At 37.9% G+C, this 26,643-nt stretch overlaps 1 protein-coding gene across 1 annotated transcript in view; it reads left to right on the top strand.

The window, feature by feature from the left end:
* The window catches only part of SCNN1B (sodium channel epithelial 1 subunit beta), an 86,848-nt gene that overhangs the window by 50,491 nt on the left and 9,714 nt on the right, over window positions 1-26,643 (top strand). Inside the window, exons 2-7 of the mRNA XM_074280365.1 lie at window positions 2,898-3,240; window positions 5,034-5,316; window positions 10,608-10,798; window positions 15,793-15,896; window positions 19,102-19,265; window positions 21,330-21,437. Coding sequence (XP_074136466.1) covers window positions 2,930-3,240; window positions 5,034-5,316; window positions 10,608-10,798; window positions 15,793-15,896; window positions 19,102-19,265; window positions 21,330-21,437 — 1,161 coding nt within the window. The 5' untranslated portion in view covers window positions 2,898-2,929. The remainder of the gene's footprint in view (window positions 1-2,897; window positions 3,241-5,033; window positions 5,317-10,607; window positions 10,799-15,792; window positions 15,897-19,101; window positions 19,266-21,329; window positions 21,438-26,643) is intronic.

Consider the following 26,643-nt stretch of genomic DNA (forward strand, 5'->3'; position numbering starts at 1 on the left):
CTTATATTTAATCTGTTTATATTCTCATTGCCTTTTGTATGTCATCGGTATACATTCCTAAAAATACTTATATATATATATACATATTATATATAAATTTATATTAAAAATAAATAATATATATATAATTAAAATATAAAAATAAATTAACATACTACAAAAATGACCTAGTACCATTTTGCAACCATTGTTTAGTCATTATATATTGAATGATGCTTCAGTTTCTCAATTTGATATTCAAGTCCTCCTATAATCTAGTCCTAACCTGCCTTTCCAGCCTTATAATGTCCCTTAAAATAATTGACATTCCATACCTCTTACCATTTCCCATAATCATACAGTTCTTTCCTACCTTCAAATCTTTGTTCATACCTATGAGATATCCTTTCCACTCTTCTCTTTATCTTTCTTATCTCTGCCTTTTGAAATCCTTTCTCTCCATCAAGACCCAGCTCAGAGTAACTCTGAAATTCTCCGGCCTTCCTGGACCATTTTATTAATCTGAATGGGGTCTGGGAAGTGAATAAGCTCCCTTTCTTAAAATTCTCATAGCAGTCAGTAATTTTTAATTATAATTATTTGTAATCTGGTTTGTCTTCCCAGTAAATTTCTTGAAAGTTAATGTTGTTTCTTTTCTAGAACCTAGCACAGTGCTTTGCACAGAATAGATCCTCCGTATAGGTTTATTTATCCAAATTCCTCTGAATTGAATGTGTCCATTCAAGAAAATTTAGAAAAACAAGAAATTTAATAACGATAGCATATTCTCCTTTCCACTTCCTTGTATTTCTCTCACCATAAAGTCTAGATGTTTTAAAATATAATTTTAAAATAAAGAAATATTTTAGATATCATACTATGGACGGTTTTCTCCAAGAAGCATGCTGAATTTGGAATCAGATCTTCATATCTGGCTTCATATCTGAGTTCTGACTTTGTGTACCTCTGGGTTTCTGTCACCTCATCAGTAAAATGAAGATTCTGAAAGGTCTTTCAAAGTCTCTTCTAGCTCTGAATCTATGATTCTGTGACCATGCCTTGATCAGGAAACTGAGTCAGGAGATTGACTTGCTCTTTGAAGTGCCTTATGGAATTAGCTTTCAGTTTCCAACTACCACCCTCCCCTGTTGAGCTATCTGTATTCTTCCCTTGTCGCCATATACTACCTGATAGCATCTTCCTAACTAGACTATAAACCTCTGGAGCACAAAGACTGTGTCTTTTATGGCTTGATATCTTCAGGACCCATTTCTTCTTAGGCACTCAATAAATCTTTTCTAATGATGGCGTTAATAAAGTTAGTCTACAAACCTGTGATCTGGAAATAGTCCGTTCCTATATCTTTCCTAATCTAAAGAACAAAGAAAGGTCACTACTAGACTAATGTGAATGATCCTGATCATTCCAAGAAACTAAATTCCCATTTGGGTTGAAATCTATAGAAGTAGGGGCAGCTAGGTGGCGCAGTAGATAGAGCACCAGCCTTGAATTCAGGAGGACCTGAGTTCAAATCTGGTCCCAGACACTTAACACTTCCTAGCTGTGTGACCCTGGGCAAGTCACTTAACCCAGCCTCAAAAAAAAAAAAAAAAAAAAGAAAAGAAAAGAAAAAAGAAAAAAAAAAAAAAAGAAAAGAAATCTATAGAAGTAACTAAACCAGTTAGCTTTAGGACTAAAGAATCCCAACATGTCTGGATAAGCCAGGCCTGAGCCCAACCTAGATCCTACTTAAAGGATGACAGTAAGGGATAGAAAGCCAAAAAAAGCATTCTCCCCGACCATCTACCTCAAGATAATTGCTGTTTTGACAAAAGTCACAAAGAAACCAAGTCAGGAAAAGAGCATAGTACTCCCATCACTAAGACTCCTAGACTAGACTACACATGCTTCTGATATTTAAAGTATGAGTCCTAAAAAAAGGCAGCAGGGTAGCAAAGAACTGGACAAATTAAGTGGGTGTCCATTGATTGGGCAATGAGAAGTTGAACAAGGTGTGATATATGAATGTAAAGAAATATCATTCAACAATAAATTATAAATATGAGTAATTTAATGAAATGTGGTAAAATTTATATAAAAAAAACCCTGCATGCCAAATAAATGAAAAGATTCTTAAAAGGAATGTAGACTTTGAGTAATTAAAAACTAACAACAATTCCAAAGGACAGATAGACAGATCTGCTTCCTTTCTATAAAGATATGGAAAACAATCATGACAAAATGTTGTATATATGGTCAGATATGGTCATTATATTTTTTTCATTTATAAAATAAATAAAGCTCATGGAATAAATTCTTAGTTACAAGAGAGTATTCCATTATGGTTATGGTGGGAAGTATATGCAGAAATAACTGTGATGTAAAACAAAAAAATGGTGGTGGTAGTGATAATAGTAAAGTAATAGGATTTACAGAGCACTTTCCTTCATGTGCATGTGACAATGCAAAGATTATCATCCTCATTTTACAAATAAGTTAACTAAGAAAGAAAATTACTTGTTCATATTCATACAACTAATAATAGACATCATACCTGGGACTCAATACAAATCCCATACAATTCTGTCACTCTATCTGATTGATTGTCTTTATGGTCACATGAGTTAGGGATAACAGCATGTAAAGCATTCAACCAATCATCAACATTTATTAGACACCTGCTGTGTATTAGGCACTGTCAATCAAGAAACAAAAGTGAAACAGTCCTTCCTCTCTGGGAACTGACATTCTATGGGAAAAGATCACCTAAAGATACTTGAAGATATGTTCGGTCTTGAAGGGCTGTCATTCTTCTCTGGCATTCATTGTCAAAGATGGGAAAAAAAAACAAAAAACTATTGACAGAAATACTGAAATTAATTTTGTGCTTTTCGTTTCCTCTCTTCCCCATCCCTCAGATCCCAGGGGATCCCATGAAGAAGCATCCAACATGCATCTGAAAAAATACCTGGTGAAATGCTTGCACCGCCTTCAGAAAGGGCCAGGCTATACCTACAAGGAGCTTCTGGTCTGGTACTGTGACAACACCAACACCCATGGACCCAAACGCATCATCTGTGAGGGGCCCAAGAAACAGGTGATGTGGTTTATCCTCACCTTGCTGTTTGCCTCCCTGGTCTTGTGGCAATGGAGCATCTTCATTCAGACTTACCTCAGCTGGGAGGTCAGCGTAACCCTCGCCATTGGCTTCAAAACCATGGAATTCCCAGCGGTCACAATCTGCAACGCCAGCCCTTTCCGGTGGGTTTTATGTAGACAACCCAGCAGAGAATTCTAATGACAAAGGGATGAAAAAGAGATCAAGGGTGGGGAACTTCTAGAATACTCAGTACTCACAATGGAACCCTAGAGGCAGATGCTGAAGTAGAGAGATGGTACAGTAGACAAACAGGGAATTCTGGGGGATTTCCCAAAAACATGGGAAAAATTTTTGGTTTTGCCCCCAAAAAGTGAGATTTAAAGGATCATTTCATATCTTGAAAGGAGTCTTGCCAAAATCTGATCATCCTCCTCTTCCTGATCAAGATGATTACCAAATGGATAAGGAGGAGATCTCAAAAGTGCATAGTTTAATAGCTTGTAAGTTTTAATAAATGAACACTATTCTGGGCCTTTTGGGACACCTAGTATAAGAATCTTTTCTGAGAGAAAGGAGATTCTGAATCTCTAGTATTAATCAATTTCTAAAATCAAGTTCAGTCTTATAGCTAACTTAGGTTTTTCCTCCTCTTAGAACTGTTTGTCTTCAGAGAAAATAGTTACAGAAAGGTGGATGGCATAGTAAAATTGAATTTGGAGTCTAAACTTCAAATCTCACCTCTGGTTCTTAATCCCTGCAGAGCATAGGCAAACCCAGAATTCAGGTTTTTTCGTTAGTAAATCAATTATTGGACATGGTCAATAGGAGAATTTGTTTTGCTTGGCCCTGCATATTTATTACAAGAGTTCTGTTTTAGTTTTCCACTACTGTGGGAAAGGAGGGATGGAGAGAGGAAAAATAATATGTAAATAACTAAATAAGTAAAAATGAAATAAAATCAGAATCTTGGACTAGATGATCTCTAGGTTCCTTATAGCTCTAAATTTATGTTCCTCTGATCCTTTCTGTATAGTCTGTACAGACTTATAGATCATATAAACAGTAATAACTTAGATTTACAAAGCACTTTGTGAACATCTCATCTGTTCCATTACATAGGAAAAAACAGAGGCCTCAGGGAGTCATTCCCCTTTCCATTTGTCTTCATCTTCTCTTCATCTGTGTTCACTTTTAGCAGCATTCACATTTATGGAACAAACAGGATATATCTGTGTCTAATTTTAGATTTGAATCTCATAAACTTTTTAAAAACCTTGGCTGCTCACCAGGGTGCTAGTCTCATCCCCTGCAAAAAGTACCCAGAACAGAGCCATATGACCCTGTGTGGAGAACATGGATGTAAGATTGGTTGTGTCCCCTCTAACAAAGTTTCTCTCTAGTCCTTTGTCTTGTCTTCTTGTAAGATCTATATGGGTGGGGCTGGGGCAGGTGCAGATAACACCTGGGAGGAGTTCCTCAAATTTCTCCTCCCTCAACATGCACACCAAAGGGCGGTGTCTAGTTTGTACAAACAAAATCTTGAGCTGTAAGATTTTTATAACCTGTCTGCCAGGCTGGCTTGTTTGCCCTGTTCATCACCTCAGGACCCCAGCAGTCAAGCAGAACAGCCAACTGCAGATCTTTCTGGTTCCAACCTGTGATGGATGGCACAGCCACCAGCTTGTGCCTATGTCTTTATGCCCACCTGAAGGATGAGGGAGGTGAGGAGGGAGGTTCCCTCTCTTTGGCGGTTTTAATGTCAGCAATTTAAGCCTCCTTAGTGCTTCCCCCTCCCCCTCCCAGCCTCCTGTGTTATATTAAGTCATCAATCAGCACAGTAGCCCCATCACTCTGGTTTTCTTGCCATCTTCCAGGAACTCAGGATGATATAGCTACAAGATATTTAATTGAGTCATCCCGGGTACATCAGGCAACTGCTCTCTTCACCCTTTAGGTATTCTAAGGTAAAGCATCTTCTGAAGGATCTGGATGACCTGATGGAAGCTGCTCTAAAGACTATTCTAACGCTTGAGGCTGGTCCTGGCCATGTTAATTACACAGAAAGTCTGAACTTGACCATCTGGAACCACACACCCCTAGTCGTAATTGATAAACGAGACCCCGACCACCCTGTCATCTTGGACCTTTTTGCCTTTGGTCATAATAATTCTAAGGCAAGCTCCCCATCTTCACATGGAAACTGTGATGCCCAGAAGTGCAGAGTCGCCATGAGACTGGTAAGTGACCACCAGGAAGCATAGCCAAACACTTCCTCCAGGACAACTGCCCAGTGAGTGAAAACTTAGGCTGAAGGAACTGGGGGACATTTGTCTTGGACAAGAGACAACTGGGGGAAGGATTGAACAGATAGTCATCTTCCATATCTGAAGAGTGGTCTTGAGGAATCAGCTTTATTCTGCTCAGACCCCAGAGGGAAGAAATGGGAGCAGTGGGTTAAAATGACAGTGGCAGACTTCAGCTCAATATAAGGAAATAATTCCTATCAGAAAGCAATTTAAAATAGTGGGAATAATAAAAAGAGCTTATACTTCAAGATAATAATTATGATAATAACTAATATTTGCATAAGACCTATTTACTATGTGCTAAGTGTTTTACAATTCTTATCTCATTTGATCCTCAAACAACCCAGAGAGATAGGTGCTATTATTAATCCCCATTTTATAGATGAAGAAACTGAGTCAAAAAGCAATGAAGTGACTTGCCCACGTTTTCATAACTAATGAGCAACTGAGGCTGGATTTTAACTCAGATCTTCCTGACTCAGGTCCAGCACTCTATTCACTGTGCCACCTGCCTGCCAATAGTCCATTATGTCATTCTGCAAAAAGTTTCATCAGCTGCCTCAAGAGTCAGCTTTCACTGAAGGCTGGATTTGTTTAGTCATGTTGCAGCAGGAATTCTTGATTAGGCATGAGTTGGACTCGAGGACAAGAACATCTGAGATTCTGTGACTGTTTCTTTCAAACACTATATAGTTACTGAGGGAAGAAAAGGCAGATGCAATAAACAATCAGGTGTGACCATTTATTGAGTGGGCGCAATGAATAGAGAGAGCCAGGCCTGGAGTCAGGAAGACCTGAATTTACATCCAGCTTCAGATTCTTATCTGCCAGGGTTGTTGTGAGGATCAAATGATCATATTTATTTTTAAAAGCACTTAATACAGTACCTGGCACATAGTAAATATTAATAAATGTTAGGTTTATCTTTTCTATTGTTGATATTTTAACAAAATCAGTATCAAAACAAAAATCAGAGTTTGATAGTCGGAAGGGATTTCAGCAGCCTCCAATGAAAGTGATCCCACCAGAATATACTCCTCTGCTTATCTGAGTCCTCCATAGTGGCTAGACCCAAAAGCTCAAGGCAGTCCACTCTATTTGAGGACAGTCCAAACCAATAACAATTTTTTTCCTAACATCAAGCTTCAGTTTGCCTCTTTGCAACTTCCTTTACAAGCTCACCAGCATGTTAAATGCTACAGATAACATAATAAGCCCTTTGGAGGAAGAAAGAGAGTAGTCATATCTTTTGTCAACAAGTATTTATCTTTTTTTTTTTTATTAAAGCTTTTTATTTTCAAAACATAGAAAATTTTCAACATCCACCCTTGCAAAACCTTGTGTTCCAAATTTTTTTCCTTTCTTCCCCCCAACCCCTCCCCTAGATGCCAAGTAATCCATTATATGTTAAACATGTGCAATTCTATACATATTTCTACAATTATCATCCTATACAAGAAAAATCAGATCAAAAAGGGAAAAAAAAGCAAGAAAGAAAAAATGCAAGTAAACAACAACAGAAAGAGTGAAAATGCTATGTTGTGATCCACACTCAGTTCCCACAATCCTTTCTCTGGTGCAGAAGGCTCTCTTCATCACAAGATCATTAGAACTGGCCTGAATCACCTCACTCAACGAGTATTTATCAAGCCTTTGATATCAATCCATTATCTAGGTTAAGGATAATATGGGAGAAAGAAATGAGAAAGAGATACCATCCCCCTCCAAGGGAATATCCAGGCTCTGTCCTATTAAGGGTATTAGGCCCAATGTCATATACTGAAAGTGAATGTGCAGGATGGACTAGATCCTATTATTTGGTGGAGAGGGAGGATGGGATACCCTTTTTGGGTAAAAATAGGTCATTCTGGGAACAAAAGGTAGGGATCATTTTCCCCAGCTAACTCAGGACCCTCCATACTGGAGTTTCTGTTTGGTGAAGGACAATTTGTTCCCAGTATCATTCCACAAGCTTGTAAGCCCATGATCATTATAAAGGGAGAATGGCAAACCCAGGATCTTGGATCACGGAGCTCTTTGTCTCCCTTTATTTTAAGTCTGAGAAATGGGAGGGAAGATGGCCTCTAACTAGCACCTTCCTATCTCAGACAAATGAGAATTTGGCTTCTAAAGATTTCTGTTTCCTTAGGCAATTCTCCTAAATCTCTCTCCCATTCTGCTAATCCATGAATTATATGCATTTACTGAGCTCCTGCTACCTCCTAGCCATTGTGTGCAGAAGCACCTGGAAATGCAAAGATACAAGTGAAAGTTCTTACACCTCAAGGAGCTTACTTTGTAACTCACATGAATTGTTGGCCAGCTTTAGGCACAACCAAGATGTTAGTGCCAGTTTTGGTCCTGATACTTTGTGTAACCTTGGAACAGTCATAAATAATAGCTAATATTTGTATAGCACTTTAAAGGGTTGCAAAATGCTTTACAAATATTAACATAGTTTATCCTCCCAACAATCCTGTGAAATTGGTGCTATTATTGTCCTCATTTTACAGATCAAGAAACTGAGGTAGGCAGAGGTAAAGTGAGTATCCTAGGGTTACCCAGCTAGTAAGTATATGGTGCTGGCTTTTATCCTGTCTCCAAATCCAGTTCTCTGTACAATGCACCCCATAGCTTTTTGTGTGCCGGTTTCCTGACTTGGGAATGGAAGGGAAGACTTCTCCCCCCCACCCTCCCCTGTAGCACAGAGGATCTGATCCTATGGACTGTGATCTGCTGATCATGTTTTTCAAAGCTTAGGAGGAAGAACAGTCCATTGCACCACTACATATCCACCATAGGAATGGCTTCCCTGAGACTGAGACATCTGAAAGTAATGTTGCAATCTTGGTCAAATGCCCAAGGGTTACAAAGACATACGAAAACTTTTCCTGTAAATCCTGGCAGAGTAGATCTAAGATTATATGGATGATAATTTACTTGCATATACAGCCTTTGGGGGGGGGAGCCCTAGGTTATCTCATACTCTAAGGGAATTCCCACAATTAATACAAACAGACCCATTTTCCCACCTCAGAGAGATTGCACAAAAGTGACCAGCCAGGATCAAAGGATCATGGATTTAGACGTCAGAGAGACCTTAAAGGTTAACTAGTCCAACCCCTTTATTTTACAGATAAGAAAATTAAGGCTCAAAAAGGTCTCTTTCGAGAGTCTTGCCCAAAGTTCCCAGTACTTAGATTTAAACCCAAGTCTTCTGACTGCATTTCAATGTCCACTATATCATTCTGGCATGAAAGGTCTGTTTGTGTGCAATATTGAGAAGCTCAACTTTCTGCCATCAGCAGAATACGCATCTCTAGCTCTGGAACAACAAGGCTGTGTTGGTTAAGCCCCTCAGTGGACACAGCTGTTCAGGTGCACATTGTTCAATGATTGACAATGTTGTAAGGCACAACAACAAGAAGAAAAGGTGGAAAGCAAGCTGATAATTTTGGATACCCCAGGACATTTGCAAAATCCTCTAAGACCTTGAAATGAGTCATTTTAAACTTATATGCTTAAGCAGCTTTTCAAGAAAAAGGAAAGGTTCTTGCTGCCTACTTGGGACTGGAGCTAAGTTAGATGTCAGTCATCCTTCAGAAGATGAAATCACCCTGGCAAGGTGACAAGGGTTAACCAGAAACTGACATAGGAGCAAAAGCTCTCGGACCTGCCACAGAGTCAGCAGGTATACTTCTAGTCAGTCAGTCAGTCAGTAAACATTCACTAAGCACCTACTATGTGCCAAGCAGTGTGCTAAGCACTGGGGATACAAAGAAAATCAAAAGATAGCCCTCATCCCCAAGGAGTTTACATTCTAATGGTTTCAAATCATGTAAAAGCATCTGTAGGCTCTGATGCTTTTTGGAATCTCCCACCCATCTGTCAAAAACAGACCTAATTCTGCTATAAATTAAGACGGTGATGGACATGGGAAACTAGGAAAGGCAGGCATGGAGATGGGGAAAGTGATCTATCTGTACATTAAAGATCAGATGAAAAACGACTTCCCACATTAGCAAGGATCTGCTTGGTGGGGAAGTACAGTCAGAGTGCTTAACTGGGACTTGAGCAGACTGATAGTGAAACATGCTTTCTTTCTCTCAGCAGAAGATGGAGAACCATAGGTAAAGAATGAGGCAGATCTTTTCAGACGTAGCCAATGTGTTGTTTGTTTCTTTGATCTAATTTATTATAACAAGGTTCTTAGTAGCAGGAGGAACCATTGAGAAGAAAAACTTTTTTAAAAATAAGCAAATTTTTAAAAAAGAAATCAGGTAATTAGGACAAATATCAGGGAAAAGGACCATTCCTTTTTTCTGATTCATGAAGAAAAATAACAGCCCCCAGGTATGGAGGAGAAGGAAGGAAGGAAGGAAAAAAGGAAGGAAGAAAGGAAATGGAAGGAGGGAGGGAGAGAGGAAGGAAGGATGGAAGGGAAGGAGGGAGGGAGGGAAGAAAAAAGGAAGGGAGGGAGGGAGGAAAGAAGGAAGGCAGGGAAGGAGGGAGAGAGAAAGGAAGGAAGAAAGGAGGAAGAGAGTGAAGGAGGAAGGCAGTAAGGAGGAAGGGAGGGATGAAAGGAAGGAAAGGAAAGCATTTATGAAATACTTACTCTGGGTGAAAAGAGCAGGGGCAAGCCAGCCCCTTCTCTTATGAACATATATTGTAACAGAGGGAGAGAACACATATAAGAGGTTTGGCAGCCAATCAAATAGAAATGTCTTTAAAGTGTAGCGGCAAGGCAGAAAGTAATGCATCTTCTTTCATATCATTTCCATTAATAAAACCTTATCCATTTCCAATATTGAGCCATTTGTCTCAAGGGAATAGCCAAGGTTGCTGCTTGGTCCTGTGGAAGAAGGGGAGGCAGGATTAAGGTGGAGACATCAGAGACAGAGAGACTGATATTGATGTGGAGAGAGTCTTATTTTCAGGAGGCAATGTGGGGACAGAAGTATTCATATTTTAACATTTATCTTGAAGGAGTCCTAAAACAAAGTCCATAAGATGATATAGCTGGAAGAATCCTTAGAGAGCATAACTATCTTATCCAGAAGGATGGAGATTTCATTACCTCCTAAATTATACCATTGTCCATAGCACTCCTACAAAGTGACCTGAGTTATGGGGGTTGGGAGAGGAAGACCTCAATTTGAAGGGTGATACCCTAAAATGTCAGTTCTGATTCAGCACTGCCTGGATTTTTCCCCCATCCATAGTGCAGTCAAAATGGCACCACGTGCACCTATTGGAACTTCACCAGTGCTGCCCAGGCAATGAAAGAATGGTACATCCTGCAGTCCACCAGCATCCTCTCTCAGGTGCCTCTGAAAGAGAGGATCCAGATGGGCTACCCAGCAAAGCAGATGATCCTAGCCTGCTTATTTGGGGCAGAACCTTGCAATCACAGGTATGAACACTTCTCTTTTTCTTGTCATCAACTCCTCCATTCTCTTCTTTCTTCTCTTCCTTTTCCTCCTCCTCTTCTGTCTTCTCTTTCCTCTCCTCTTCTTCCTCCTCCTTTTTCTCTTCTTCCTTCCCCTTCTCCCTCCTTCTCCTCCTCCTCTTCCTCCTCCCCTTTTTCCTCCTCCTGCTCCCCCCCTCCTGAGACCCAAACAAGCTAAATGACTTGCCCCTAATCATACTACAATAAATGTCAGAGCCAGGATTTGAACAAGGAGAGCAAAGTGTCTCCTGACCCCAGACCTAATAGGACTCTTTTTGCTACACAAATGCTTACAATGTGCAAGGCATTATCCCTGCCTTCCAGAAGTCTATATTCCACTGAGGGAGATACACATACCCAAATATCAGGCAGACTATGAGAGGGGCAAAAGAGAGAGCTCGACAGTGTGCTCAAGGACAATTTGAACAGGTTCAGATCACCATTCTCCTGGAACCATCTAAGAAGCCTAAATATTGCCAGTTTCTCCAACTGATACCTCTTTGGCATTATTTCAAATTCCATCACCATGATACTCCATCCCCACATTTTTACATATGAGAAAACTGACACCTAAAGAAACTAAATGATTTATTTAAAGTCACCCAAGTCATAAGTGGTAGAAATAGGATCTGAACCCCATTATTCTGGTTCCAGCATTCTTTCCACTATTCCACACTACAGGACTCAGGCTAAATCCTCTAACCTACTCAATCTAGGGTGTGCCTCAAGCCCTTATCTATTAAGTAATAGGTTGTGAGATCTATTGATGGAGGAAATTCCTCACAGTTGTTTATCACTGTAGTTGCAGTGATAGATGATAAAATCCCAAGATCCACCTCTGTTGGGACTTAAAGTATTTTGTATACATTTTCTTATTTGGTCCTCACTTGTACGATAAGTCAGGTATTATTACCCCCATTTTCCAGAAGAGAAAACTGAGGATCAGACAGATTAAGTGACTTGTTCATGATTATCTGGCTAGGAGATACCAGAAACAGGACTTAAGGCCACTTAAGGATCCTCCCAATTACACGTCCAACACACTTTCCATGTACTAAAATGCATCCCTAAAGAAGTCTTAATACCATCTTAATGAGGTTTTCTCTAAAAGCTCCTTTCATTGTTAGATCTATCAGAAATTAAAATAATAGACCAATCAATCTGTCATTATTAATGTCTTTTGTGAGTAATCCAGGATTGTGTCAATCAGCATCCCTCAGTCAGCTGAAAGCCAAGCAGCATATTCAAGTTATATCAATATTCCCTCTTTCTAGTGTCTTTTTGCTTTCTCCTTGATTTGGAAATGAACTCAAGAACATCAAATCTCTTTTTTTCTCTTTCCTCAGTTTAATCTTATGTTGACTTACATGTTTATTTATTGTATATGCCAGTTGAATGTAAGCTCCTTGAGGGCAGAGTCATTGTCATTTCTGTGTATCCTCAGAGCCTAGTACAATGCAATGTGCACTATAGGTACCTAATGAATGTTTGTGGGATTAAACAGTATGAAGTTTATTTCAATCTTGTTAAAAGCAGAACAAGGAGAAGAGAATCATATAGTGTATAAAATTCTGGACCTGAAGTCATAAAGACCTAGATGCAGATCCACTCACTATCTATGCAACATGAGCAAGTCACTTAGCCTATTCTTGCCTCAATTACCTCATCTGCAAAATAGGGAAAATAATAACTGTCCTACCTATTAACAGGATGAAATGAGATAATATATATCAAGGGTTTCACCTATACTAAAGACCTGGATTCAGATCCTGCCTAAACCACATACTAGCTGTGAGCTTGGACAAATTACAGTTTATATGTATAAATGGAGATAATAATTGCATCTATCTCACTGAGTTTTATGAAGATCAAATGAGGTAATAGATAAGCATGAAAAGCTTAAAACTTTCACTAAGACCCAAGCATTAATAGCTTATAACTGCACTACATTTTGGGATTCCAAAGCTTTAATAGCTTTTAAAATCTTAATAGCTTAAAACTGCATTAAGTTTTGGGACACCTACTATGTAAAATGTTTTGTAAAATGTGAAATGCAAATCTTAGTGAGCCATATAAATGCTAGATATTTTTTATTGCATGTTAGTCATTACAATTGTTTATCTAAAGAAACACCTGAAAGCTATGGAATATCCACAGCTCTATCATTTGGGGGAATTGCGTTTTCCTTTTCCAAACATTTTGCAGTTTCTTCTCAAACTTTTGCACTTGCTAACTGTCAAGGCAATTCCAAAGGTATGGTACTGTGGAATGAGGATGGGCTTTAGTCATAGGATCATTCAATTATTACTGGAAGGGATCGTAGACATAATCTCTTCTTACCAATGAGAAAAGTCCAGACAAATTAAATTACTGTCTCAGGGTCACATAGCTAATAAGAACCTGAAATGAGATTTGAACTCAGGATTTCAGGCTTCCGAGTCCAGTGCCCTATTCATTGTACTACTCACTGCTTCTCAAGTCATAGATCTAGATTTAAGTTTCATGCTTATTAATTGTGGGATCTTGGCCATATATATCATTGAACTTCTCCGTTTCCTCATTAGGAGAGTGTTGGACTAGAGAGTCCTTCCAGCCCTATAGTTAGAGTCTAAGTGCCACCAAACATAACCAGAAGACAGATTCCAGAGAGACATTTTTTTTTTCCTGATTCATCTTATTGTCCCCTCCCCTTTTTGTCTTTGGCACTTTGAATTGTTCCATGGGAGTCCCGGAAGCTGCCTTTGCTCTCAATAAACTGCATTATCAATGAACAAATAGTATGTATTTGACCAAAGTGGGGAGCAAAGCAGAGATTGCAAACTTAAACTGGGGTGGTGATGTAGGCCCGCCCTGCCTCTCTTTCCACAATATTGTTTCCCCAGGACTTCGCTTCAGCACTGGGAACAGTGTGTCCCTGGGAAGGGAGAACACCCAGGAGGTGTGTCTTCTCCATCAAGGAAGAGCCTGATTCCAATTCATTTTGCCAAACCTAGCCCCTCTAGTACTTCCTCTCTGGGATCCTTGTCTGTGTTAGGATACTGAGTCAACAGCACTCTTGGTTTGCAGGTTGGAGGCCAACCCAGGGTCTATATTGAGACTGGAGATTGTCCACCCCCAAGTGGTGACCCCTTGAGAACTCCCCAACATCCTGCCCTCTTTCCAGGTCCTACCTGAGTAGCCCCAGCAAACACCTCCTTCCTGTCATCTGGAAGTCATAAGAACCTTCCTCGTCATTCACATGTCCCCAGTGCTATGACAAAAATAGCCACAAGGAAGAGGGGAAGCTTTATTTGACCAGGACAGATATTGTATTTCAATTTCCTCCATTTGCCTGGGTTCCCAAAGTCTTCTTTCCCAGCTTCTTTTTCTTAAATCTGTTCCCTTTGACAAAATGTGTTAGTGATATTTCAGCTTTTACCAAGACCACAGTCACACAGGATTGCCACCTTCCAGAAAAGTGCCTCAAGGAAGGGAAGCTAAAACTGACCATCCACATAGCTCTTAAGGTAGTTGCTGCCTATGATCATGAAAAGTCATTTGTTTTTAGAAATCAGTATAATGATCAAAGAATATGTTCAGCATATAGTGGTCACAGGTGAAGTCCCTGCTCTACACTGAATGTTTTCCTGACCATGTCCTCCCCTTCTACTAAACACAGAACAGGAGAGCTGAGCTTAAACTGTAGTTGGATTGGATTCAATTAGATATTAGAAACAACTACATAACTATGCAGGTTTGAGGCCATGAAATTCTGCTTGGTAATGAGGGCAAATGAATTGGACATAGAATTGGGAGACCTGGTTTCCAATTGTATTCAATAGATTATCTGGCACAATCTATTGCCCCTTAATTTTCTCATTTTTCAAAGAGATTTGGAGTAGATGGTCCCATGTTTCCTTCCAGTTTTATGATTGTTACCAAAAGAGATGATAGACAACCTCTATTCCTGAGGAACAGGTAATAAAATGTGTTCTTCCTTCTCAATAGAAGGATTGAGACCCGCAGGATCAGATTTCGGGGCATATTTTGTCTAGTTACCTCTCAGTTGTCTTTGCATAAGTTTATTCTTTGTTGTAAGGATAGGGTTCAGGCAATTCTCTGATTTATGGCTGGGATGGAAGGAATATTCCAAAAGGACTATGATGCATTCAAAAATCTTACTTAAAAATAAACCCAAAGGATAAGTAGGGGAGTGGAGAAGATATATAATCTCTTCTGGAGATTTTAAAGAACTCTGTATGAATTAGTGGAGCAACTAGATGGAATCAGGAAGATTCATCTTTATGAAGTCAAATCAGTTTTCAGATACTTACTAGCTGTGTTATCCCAGGCAAGTCACTTAACCTGGTTCGCCTCAGTTCCTCATCTGTCAAATGACTTAGAGAAGGAAATGACAATCCAGTATCTTTGCCAAGAAAACCCCAAAAGGGGTCATGAAGAGTTGGATGTGACTAAACAACATCTAAGTAATGAAAAGTTCTTTTAAACCAAAGCTTCTTAACTGTGGATCACAACTCCATAGGGGTCATATAACTTAATGCCCACATTGAGTCATAAAATTGTGACTTATTATCAGCAAATGTTTGATTTGTATAACTTTTATATATTCTATTACGTGGGATTGTATAGAAATTTCTTGGGCAAAAAAGAGTTGCAAGTGGAAAAAGTTTAAAAAATCCTGTTGTAATCCTTCCCCTTGGCCTATGACTTTAGATTTGGCAATGAAGAGGAGGAATTAATTCTAGATTCATTTCTATTCCATTCCAATTGAATCAGATGGAGTGGACCAGTATTGAAGAGTAAACAAATTTAGATGCCAGCAGTGATGCTGGGGCTGATTCCAAAACCTATCCTGGGTATTTTAGTGTCTATGGTACATACCAATAAAATGTATTTTTAAAATCGCTTAAAAATATATCTATCATGTAGCCACTATCACTAATAAGCACTTTTTTTAGGAACTTCACTCCAGTATTTCACCCAGACTATGGCAACTGCTATGTCTTCAACTGGGGCATGAAGGAAAAAGCCTTGCTCTCCTCCAACCCTGGAACTGAGTTCGGTAAGTTGTATAAAAAAAGCAAGTGCAGGACAGTCATGTATCAGAATCTTGGCTTTTCAAATCTGATATAACCCAACAGCCATTTGTTAAGTATCTGATTTGTACTAGACATTGTGCAGATGCTAAAGGTAGCAGGATAAAATCAAAAGCATTCTCTACAATAGCGTAAAGGACCACAATGCAATTATTCTTAGATAATTCTCAGATTCTTTCATGACAGCTTCTGGTATCACCTACATAGGGCCCTTCTCATCTTCAGTCTACCCTCATATTGTTAGCATTCTCTCAATGCTGAAATTATACTGTATCAATTTTTTAAATAGTATTTTACTTTTCATTTATTCATTTCATTCATTTACATGCAAATGTGGTTTTCAGCATTCATTTTTGGAGATATTGTGTTGCAAAATTTTCTTCCTCCTTTCCCTTACTTCCCCCTTTCCCAAGACAACAAGCAATCTGATATAGGTTAAATATGTGCAATTCTTCTAAACGTATTTCCATTTTTGTCATGTTGTGCAAGAAGAATCAGACCAAAAGGGGAAAAATCATGAGAAAGAAACAGAAAAAAAAAAAAAAAGAAAATACTATGCTTTAATCAATTTTTAAAATTTTAATTAATCATATTTACTTGTGTAAATGTTAGCTCTCCTGCCCTCCTGACAGTGTAATAGGTTTTTGAGGAAGGGACAACTTAGTTTTTGTCTCAGTATTACTAACAGTAAATCACAGTACCTTGAACGTAGGTTTTTCAATTGAATTGAATCATACTTCCATCATGTAGGGCAGAAACTTCAAATACCCTTCTAAAACTTAGGAAAAAAATTTAAAAATTAAGCAGACAAGAATCACAATCTCCTTTTTAAAAACCTGAGTTTTCTTACTGTGAAAATTCCTTTTACAATAATCTAAATACCAGTTTCAATAATCTTGCGATGAAGAAACCCATCTATATCCAGAGAAAGGACTCTAGGAATTCAGTGTGGTTCACAACATAGCATTTTCACTCTTTTTGTTGTTATTTGCTTGCACTTTGTTTCCTTTCTCATTTTTTTTCTGTTTAATTTTATTTTTCTTGTGCAGCAAGATAATTGTATAAATATATATGCATATTTTGGATTTAACATCTAGGGAAAGGGTGGACAAAGAGGCAAAATTGGAACACAAGGCTTTGCAAGGGTTAATGTTGAAGAATTATCCATGCATATGTTTTGAAAATAAAAAATAAAAATATTTAATAAACCATCTTTTAAATTGTCTAAGTAAGGGTTTAGTTTAAGGTACCAACTGGGAATCAGGAGACCTGAGTCCCTATTTTAAAAAATTCTATCCCAAGAATCAACTGTTGTAGTGTGTGAGTGAGAGTTAGACCGATTGACCCCAGGGAGACAAGAGGATCAAGAGGTAGGAAAAATGAAGGACATCTGAGCTGAGAGATTACCAAGATGATTTATTGAGTGCTTCTTGTATGACTGTGCTAGGTACAAAAGTGGATCAAAAAATTTAAAAAGTAAAACCACTCGTCTTCAAATAGGAAATTTGCCCATTTCCTAAAAGAAGAACTCTAGAATACTGGAATATTACACGCAGAGTCAGAAAAGACGAGTTCAAATAGGCACTCAGACATTTTACTAGCTGTGTCACCTTTCGACAACTCTTGAAGCCTCATTTTACTGACCTGTAAAATAATAATAATAGTAGCTGATTCAGAGTTTTTGTGAGGAACAAACAAGAAAAAGTACATAAAGTACCTTGTAAACCTTAAAGTGCTATACAACTGGCATCTATTTATTATTATTATTATTATCATTATTCCAAGCCTACATTCCATCCAAATGTAGTGACCTGGTCTCCTAGCATCTTTGAAAGGATGCCAACTTGGAGCAAAAGAAGAATCTTGTTTTTTACAATTGAGGTCCTGGGGCTTCAGAGGGTATAACAGTAGGGATTGTCAAAGTAGAACAAATGGATGTGACATATTGAGAAATCTTTTCAGGAGCCACCTCTGAAATGAGATAATGTTAGAGCAAGGACTCAAAGCCAGGTCCCTAGGTAGTGGATTTTTCACTTAAAGGAATCTTTCTGTTCCTAAAAGATTTGTGCATTACAGTCTTGTGATATTAATCATTTAAAACATACCTGTAAATGTTTGCTATTTAAAGCAACTTTGCAATATGATGAAAGGGTTATTTTACAAAGGACCTGAGTTTGAGTTTCTGCTTTGTCATTGTGACATTGCAAGATTGTAGCAAGTCCTTTCACTTTTTCTGGACCTTGATTTCCATTTCTGTAAAACTGAATATTGAATACAATGATTCTTTTTTTTAAATGTATTTATTTTTTAAAAACTTAAATGCAAAAATAAGAAAAAAAAACAAAACAGAAAAAGAAAGAGAGAAAATGAAAAAAACATTGTCATGTGTCAAGCTGAACATCGAGGAGAATTCAAAATATGTAACAATAAATTTTCATTTCAAGAAAGCATATATAATAATAAAAAACACTATATTTATAATTGTTCATCTTTTCTTTGCTTCCTTGTAGGTTTTCTTTTTTTTTATTCTTTTTTCCCCTTTCTTCTCTCTCACCTTCCCTAAGCAGGGTATAGTTAAATATGGATATAGTACATACATACACACACATATACACATACATGTATGTACATATATGCACACATACAACTAAAATAACATTAATATAGCTGACATGTAATGTGTTGATTTCTCTATTGAATCTTTTTAAAAATTTGCCTTTGCCTGAGATTATTACTACCCCTTTTTTCTAATAAATCTACTCCTGATCATTATTATTGTGTGTGATATATATCTCTAATTTTCAATCCCTGCTAACTCTTCTACTTTATTTCTATAAATATGATGATTCTCCACATTTCTTCCAACTCTAAAATTCCAAAATTCTATAATTCCATGTAAAGAGAAGTGTGACCTGCTAACTTATTTGTGTTAAATCTGGTTTTGTTTTTTTTTTCAGGGGAACCTAGCCTGTCTTGATTTCTTGACTGGACCTTTCTAGTCTGTCTTTTCAGGATGAGTAAAGGAAAAGGGAAGAGAGGAAAAAGGGAAGATAGCAGTTTTTTATTCTATAGCCATCCGTCCATGAACTTATGAACTTCTCCTGCTATAAAATGTGCATCCTAGAACAGCCTCAAACCTTGACCCTCATTCTTCACAATTTCCCTCTGCAGGCCTGAAATTAATCCTGGACATCGACCAGCAGGATTATGTCCACTATCTCACTTCCACAGCTGGCGTCAGACTGATGCTCCATGAGCAAAAGGCCTACCCTTTTCTCAAAGATGGGGGAATCTATGCCATGCCAGGAACAGAGACCTCCATTGGCGTGCTGGTGGTATGTATATAGATATTTTTGCCCCATTAGTCCAGTGACAAAAGCACTGATCTCAGGTAAGCAGCTGCCTACTGAATCTGCAGCAGATGAGCCAGGCTCCTGCTCAGAAAGCAAGAGGGCTTTGTAGAATGGGAGTGAGTAAATAGCTTCCTAATCACAGTCGGCACTGTTTGCAGAAGGGCATTGTATACAGGGGACTTTTTAAAGTCCCTTTCCCTATTCTCTCTTACTATTTTGCTGAGTCCTAGGAGGGCTCTTATTCCATTACAGCCACAATCCCGATTTGGCCCTTGTCTACCTGTAGTGTTGGCCCCTCATCACCCATAAACAGAGCAAATGTGCCTTCAGTCAATACATATATTTAGTGTAATCCTTGTGCCTAACATGGAACCATTCTGGCTTGGGCTAACTTGGCTTTCCAAAGACAGAGGCTCCCAAAAGCTTCTCTCCTGAGCTTTGAAGCTTGGATGAACCTTGTTCCCCTTCTCTGCCCCAAAACCACTCTTCAGTATTAGAATGTGAGCACCCTCAGAACAGGATGCATGTTTACCTTTCATAGTATCCCTGGAGCTTACCCCAGTGCAAAATGATATTGTTTGACCTTCATTTTTGACAAGGACAAATGACATCACAGGCAATGTCTTGATTTGTGTGTGAACTGGACTTAAGTGAGGCAGTTACAAAAAGTCATCACTATCACTCTTTCTTTTCCTGAGTCATCAAAGTCCAGTGGAAGGACAAAAGTCAAGACAACTAGCAATGGCCTGGATGGCTCTGGTATCTTCAATACTTGACCACGTTATCTATTTCCACTAGGAACATTTCTGTGGCTTCCCCATTAAGTGGTTATTGTTAAACAAGGAGTTGGTCAATGAGCATCTTTTAAATTCCCCCATGCCAGGGAATGGTCAGAAAGTTTTGGGTTTTTTTAATTAATTAAATTGACAATATGTGAAAGATGAATTAGAGAAGAGATCATTTCATCTTTTTGTGATGTGAGCCTTTTTGGCAGTTCAGTGAAGCCTATGAATTCCAGCTCAGAAAAATATTTTTAAATGTAGAAAATATAGGAATTTAAACTTATGCATCTAATATTTTTTTAAAAACTAGTTTTATTGAAATGCAGTTATCAAAATGTAAAATTACCTTTGGTTATATCTGTGTATGAAAGAGAGACAGAGAGAGACAAGAGATACAGAGAAAAGAAAATGAAAAGAAACAGAGAAAGGGAGGAGAGATAGAGACAAAAACAGAGAGAGAGAGAGAAAAAGAGGGAGAAACAATGAGAAACACAACACACAGAGACAGAGATACTGAAGTTAGAAGATAAGTAGTTCAAACATTGACTCTTTCATTAAGACCTCAGACAAGTCACTTCCACTCTATGAATAACAAATTTCCCTTTCTGTAAAATAGGTTTTGGACTAAGTAATCTCTGGAATTCCTCCCAAATGTCTGGGATTCTGATTCTATGTACTTCTAAGACAAAAACAAATAGCCCCAGATAGGGGGCTTCTTGGAGTTCTGGGAAATTGGGGGACAGAGAATGGCCTAACATTTTCAACTTTCTGACTTTTAAGATTATGCTGGTAAATTTGGAGTTACTGCTTAAATGGTTCTTAAAGTAATTTGAATAGCTAGGAATTCTCTAAAGTTGTAAATTCCTTTGATCATTCATTCATTCAATATTCACTTATTAAGTAACTATTGCCTCAGTTAAACTGAAACTTGTTAAAAACTTTAGCTTAAAAGGGCCAAGATATCCCATTTCATCCAGGGCCATCTCCAGCCATCCTGATCTATATCTGGCCACTAGACCAGATGTCTCTAGAAGAAAAAATGAGGCAGGTGACATTGTGTAGCCTTCCCTCATGTAAATCCAATTCACTTGAGTGTCAGGGCATCACCTTCCTGATGTCATGGTTCTTTTCGAAGAACAACAAGGTTAAGCACTTTCTGTACACTGGGCAGTGTGTTAGGTGTTGTATTACAAAGACAAAAACAAAAGTCCCCATCCCCAAGGAGTTTACATTCTCTTTAGATCATACCCTATTTGGGTTTCAGGATAAACTGGAACGGATTGGCGAGCCCTATAGCCACTGCACCATCAATGGATCTGATGTTCAGGTCCCCAATCTCTACAGTGAATTTAACACCTCCTACTCAATACAGGTAAGGAATTTAAATAATCCAATCTGCTCACTTTGTCTTTCTAGCACAGAGAACAGTTATTAGTGATAAGGTATCTATGTAAAATGAAATGCTGATTATACTTAATTATTAACTACTCACTGATAAGGATTTCAATCTGAGGATAGAACTTTGGGTTATAGAGGCCAATTAATGAGCTGGAAAGAGAAATGCTGGTACTCACCGGCACTAAAATATTGCTGGGCTTTAGCCTTCCAATAGACTCTCCAGATATCCTCCTTAAATCTTCAACTATCAATATTATGCTTTTAGGGGATACAGTAGAATCCCAGAAAGCTGGATGTAGAATAAATATTGGGGAAATGGTTATAAACTCATATATCATAGATTCAGATGTTAAAAGGATTGTAGAGGCCATTCAGTTCATTCTTCTCATTTTACAGATGAGGAAACTGAGACCTAGAGAGGTGGGGTAATTTGCCTATAGTCACAAAGGCAGCAAGTGGCAGAGTCCATCTTCAAATAACTTATACTAATTCTACATCCAACACTCTCTACTATGCCATACTTTCTCTCCATCTATTGTAATCTCTCCTTAAAAATGAATCCCCTCTATATAATCCCCAAATAGTCATTCAGCCATCACTTGAAGATGTTTTTTAGTGGCACGAAACTCACTACCCAGTGAGGCAACCCATACCATCCCCAGGTAACTTTATCAGGAAGGTTTTTCTTTTGTTGGGCCAAATTACCCCACTTCCAATTTTGTCTCCCAGAATCAAGAAGAGCAAATCCAATCCCTCTTGTACAAGACAACCCTTTAGTCAACATACTGAGAATTTGTTTTCCAGGGTTTTCTTTTTCCAACAGTGAAGGGGAGGAATATGGGGAAGAATAAATAATAGCTTATTGATCTTAAATTTTAACTTAATTTTTAAAAATTAAAAAGAAAGAATCAGAAAATCTAGATTTGAATTTTATCTCTGCTACTTACTATGTGATTTCAGGAAAGTTTTTATAATCCTTTGGGCATAGTTCATATCTTTTGAGCATTTATCAATTGGGGAATAGTTCTTACTTTTTATAAATATGACTCAATTCCCCATACATTTGAGAAAAGAGACATTCATCAGAGAAGATGAAAGGATGATCAGAGAAATTTGCCTCAAAATTATCTTCACAATTACTATTGCTAACTGTATTCTCCTCCCATTTATGATGTTCTCTCTCTCCTTTCATCCTGTCTCTCCTCAAAAGTATTTTGCTTCTGACTTCCCCCTTCTCAATATGCCTTCTCTTTCCTATTCCCTTCCCTTTCTATTTTTCCACAGTGATAGATCTAATCTTCTAATCTAATCATATAATAATTGAATTGTCATTTATTCTTTTTGTAATGTCACTTTAGCATATTCTATATTATGTTATGTTATGTTACCTACTGTTTTTCTTAACCTACAAATAATATACCAAGTTTTACAGATCATTTTGCATTGTGCATTTTATTGTTTTTCTAAAAACTTCCTAAATGAACTTTTGGAGAAACCAATCATTTTCCTGTTAGATTTTCCTTTGTATGACCATATTTACTAAGGCCAATATAAGCATACTCAAATTCAAGATTCTTTAATAAGTCATAGCCAAATTAAATTGCCTGCTTAGTGAATTAGCCTGTGTGCTCTCTGTAAAAGCATCCATGTATGCAATTCCTTCAAAACTCCTTAAGTGGCCCCACTAATGTCCCTAAACTTTTGGAAATATTGAATCTTGGGATTTTTTTTAACCAACTTCACAATCACATTAATAGATATATAAATAAAATTCACTTTGAAGACTTAAAAAAAAACAAAAACAAAACAACCCATCTCCTGGTGAGTCGAATATTCTCTTAATTAAGGAGTTACTAAGCAGGAATGTCCTGCTTCTTATTCTTCCCTTCACTGAAGGTCATTATTGTTATGAGAGTAGAAGATGGAAGTAACAAGAGTTTCAGCAATAAGCTCTGAGTCCCATCCTCTTTGGTTGGTCCAAGTAACAAAATATGAACTCAAACCCTTACAACAAAGTTCTTTTTTCCAAGAACCCGGATTGGCCTGAGTTCGTCTCTGAGGAATCCTCATTCTCCCTAAGGAACAGAAAGAGTGTTTTCTTTGAGCACATTGTCCCCTGAAAAGCAGAATCTCTCACCATCTATGAATTCAATCTGGTTTTGTCATGTGTCCCATTGTTGCTTTCATGACCTATCCAGGATGGTAAGAATTTGGGACAGGTAGGGATTTACTCCAACAGGTTTGAGAATATGGGACAAGTGGTACAATCATTAAAGGGGAAAATATTCTGTAATTAATTCCTAAGCCCAATTATTTGTTACAAAGGACTCCAAAATTGAAAGGCAAGTTGACCTTTTAGAATGACATTCAAGAACCTCCACAAACTCCTGTTTCAAAAAAGTTATTCTTCTTATCTAATCTAAATCTTTCTTTCCATATTTGACTTGATACTTCTTGTTTGCTTCTCCTAAATTAAAAGTATGCTTGGTAATAAATCTATTTTGGGGAACCATCCCTATGAATGAAAAAGCATTCATTAAGTAATTACTATTTCCAAAGCATTGGGATTTAAATAGAAAATCAAGAAAACCCTTGCTCTCAAAGAACACATTCTAATTAGGGAAGATAATATATAAAGAAGAATATAGCCATAGGCCATATGTCAAAGACCAGGGATCCTTAGGGCATGTTGGCAAATCAGGTGACAATGCCCATGGGTCTAAAGGGCATATCAGTAGAACAGTGGTCTTCCATCTTCCTAGAAGAACTTTTATGGCACAGCCATACTCCTGAGACTTCTTTATGGGATCCTGCCTCCAAAATGAAAAACAAGAATTGTCTCTTGACAATCATATATGTATACAATCATATGATACCAACGTTTCACTTGGACAAGTTGAAGAGCATCTAGAGGAAGGCAATTCAAATAGCTATGGACTTTAAGATTTTGCCATGTGATCATTAGTTAAAGGAATTGGGGACATTAGCCTGGAGAAGAGAAGAGTTGAGTGAATGGCCTTGATGACTATCTTCATGTTGAAAGAATGTTGAAGTATTAGTCCTGTTTTTCTAGGTCTCAGAAAATATGAATGGAAGTTGTAGAGAGAAAGATTTAGAGTGGATTAAAAAAAAAAAACAAAATAACAACAACACTTCCTAACAACTGGAACCATGCAAAAATGGAATGGACTGCCTTGGAAAGTAGGATGTTCCCCCTGACTAAAAAGCATCAGAAGAAGGTTATTTAGTAACTTCTAGGAAATGTTAGAGAGAGGTTAAATATTTTTAGTCAGATATGGGTTGGGCTGCGTACCTTCTGAGGTTCTTTAATTGTGTGAGTTGCATCATGGTGGGAGTTTCTCCATTCTTCCTTTCTCTTATGAAACTGGCACTCCATACCTTATGGAGAAACTATTGTTTTCCTTAGGCAAAACAGCATACAGGGAGGGGGTTAGCACTGGAATTCAGCACCCTAGCTTTTGTCCATAGAACTTCCTGTCTCCCCATCCCTCTCCAACAAAGTTTTTCTGAGGAGCATTTTTGGAGCTCAGTGTGGATATTTCCCCTCCTATGCCTTAGTCACAGGAAATAATTCTTTTGTAATCAGCATGGGATCTTTTCTTGACACCTGCCAGACAGATTCATCTGCTAAGGGAACTTCCCCACCCTGTATATTGGCTCAGCATGTTTTTTGTTGGATTTTTGTTTTTGTTTTTTGGCTCTTGAACATATTCATTCTTGGTCCTATAGGGACCAAATTGCTAACCAGCTTGTTAGATGTCTGTGGCCTACTGAGGTCTATCTACTGGTCCTACCTGTCTCCCCAAGAACAACCATGTAGGGTACCAGAGATGCTTAAGAAGCAAAAGTACCTAACAGGCATGCATTCTGGGAAATGTGGAGTGAGCTATTAAAGGACAGAATAGAATGGGAACAAGAGTTAACTTCTCACATCCCTTCTCACTCTAAGATTCTGTGAGCAATCAGTAAGAGGAAGTCCCTGAACAATCAGACTGGACATTCAGTGGTCAAGTTGGTGATAGATTTTATCTAATTCTCTCAACTCTCTCTACTGACCCAGCCCTGGCCCTGAGTTAGAAATCCAAGTATGAGAATTCTGTTGCAGTGTGTGGAAATACATTCAGGGCATTGAATGAAAGGCTAAGCAGTCTGTACTTTATTCAATAGGAGGCAGAGCATCATTTAAAATTTTTGAATAGAATGGTTACATCATCAATTGTATTTATTAGGATATTTCATGTTGTTGGCATGAGAAAGCAATCAGCTTGACAATGCACCACCTTATTGGATGATTTTCATTCATTGCTATGACCAAATAATTTGTCATACAGTGGTCATACTCCCCACAATATTGAAAATCTCTGAACTAATAATCCTCAGATAATAGAAACATGCCAGTAGAGCCCTTGCTAGGAACAGTAATCCACATTTATAAAGCACTTTATATGTATAGCCCTTTCCTCATAAATATCTGGGAGGTAGGTACAAGTATTCTTATCTTCATTTTTCAGATGAGTAAACTAAGGTTTAAAGAAGTGAGATATATATCTATGTGTATATGTGTATGTATGTACCATATATATAATATATATACACACATATGTGTGTACATACACACACATATATCTATATATCTATATATTTATACTCCTGTAAGTTTACACAACTATTAAATGATGAAGAGAGAATCCAATATTCTTTCCACCATGCTATCCAAGAAAAATTATCTTGCCTTTTGTTTATATGCTGTATTGGGAGGGAAAAAATAAACTGCAATTTGAAGACTAGTTAGGAAACTATTATAATACTCCAGGTGAGCATTTTGTTCATTAAAGACTTATTATTGAAGGTAAAAAAGTGAAATGCTTAGTTCAAGACAGACTCCTCTAGAATTCTTTGATAGGTTAATTTTAAAGCACAGGCTAAGATTCAATTATTCCAGGCTTCATTTTTAATTTTTAACTGCTAAGGATGTCTAGAGAATTCTTAGATTAGTCCAAGTCTTCTCTACCCTTGACTCTGTCTAGGTGGTTTGAGATCTTTTCCCTAGGATTAGCAGGCTCGTTTCCAAATGTCCAAAACCCCAGGGAACCTTCCCTAGATCCAGAGGAATACAAGGTTCTGAGTTCAAAAATGGGTGGACCCTTTTAGTTGCTCAT

The sequence above is a fragment of the Sminthopsis crassicaudata genome, chromosome 1 (genome assembly GCF_048593235.1).
Source record: "Sminthopsis crassicaudata isolate SCR6 chromosome 1, ASM4859323v1, whole genome shotgun sequence".
NCBI lineage: Eukaryota > Metazoa > Chordata > Mammalia > Dasyuromorphia > Dasyuridae > Sminthopsis > Sminthopsis crassicaudata.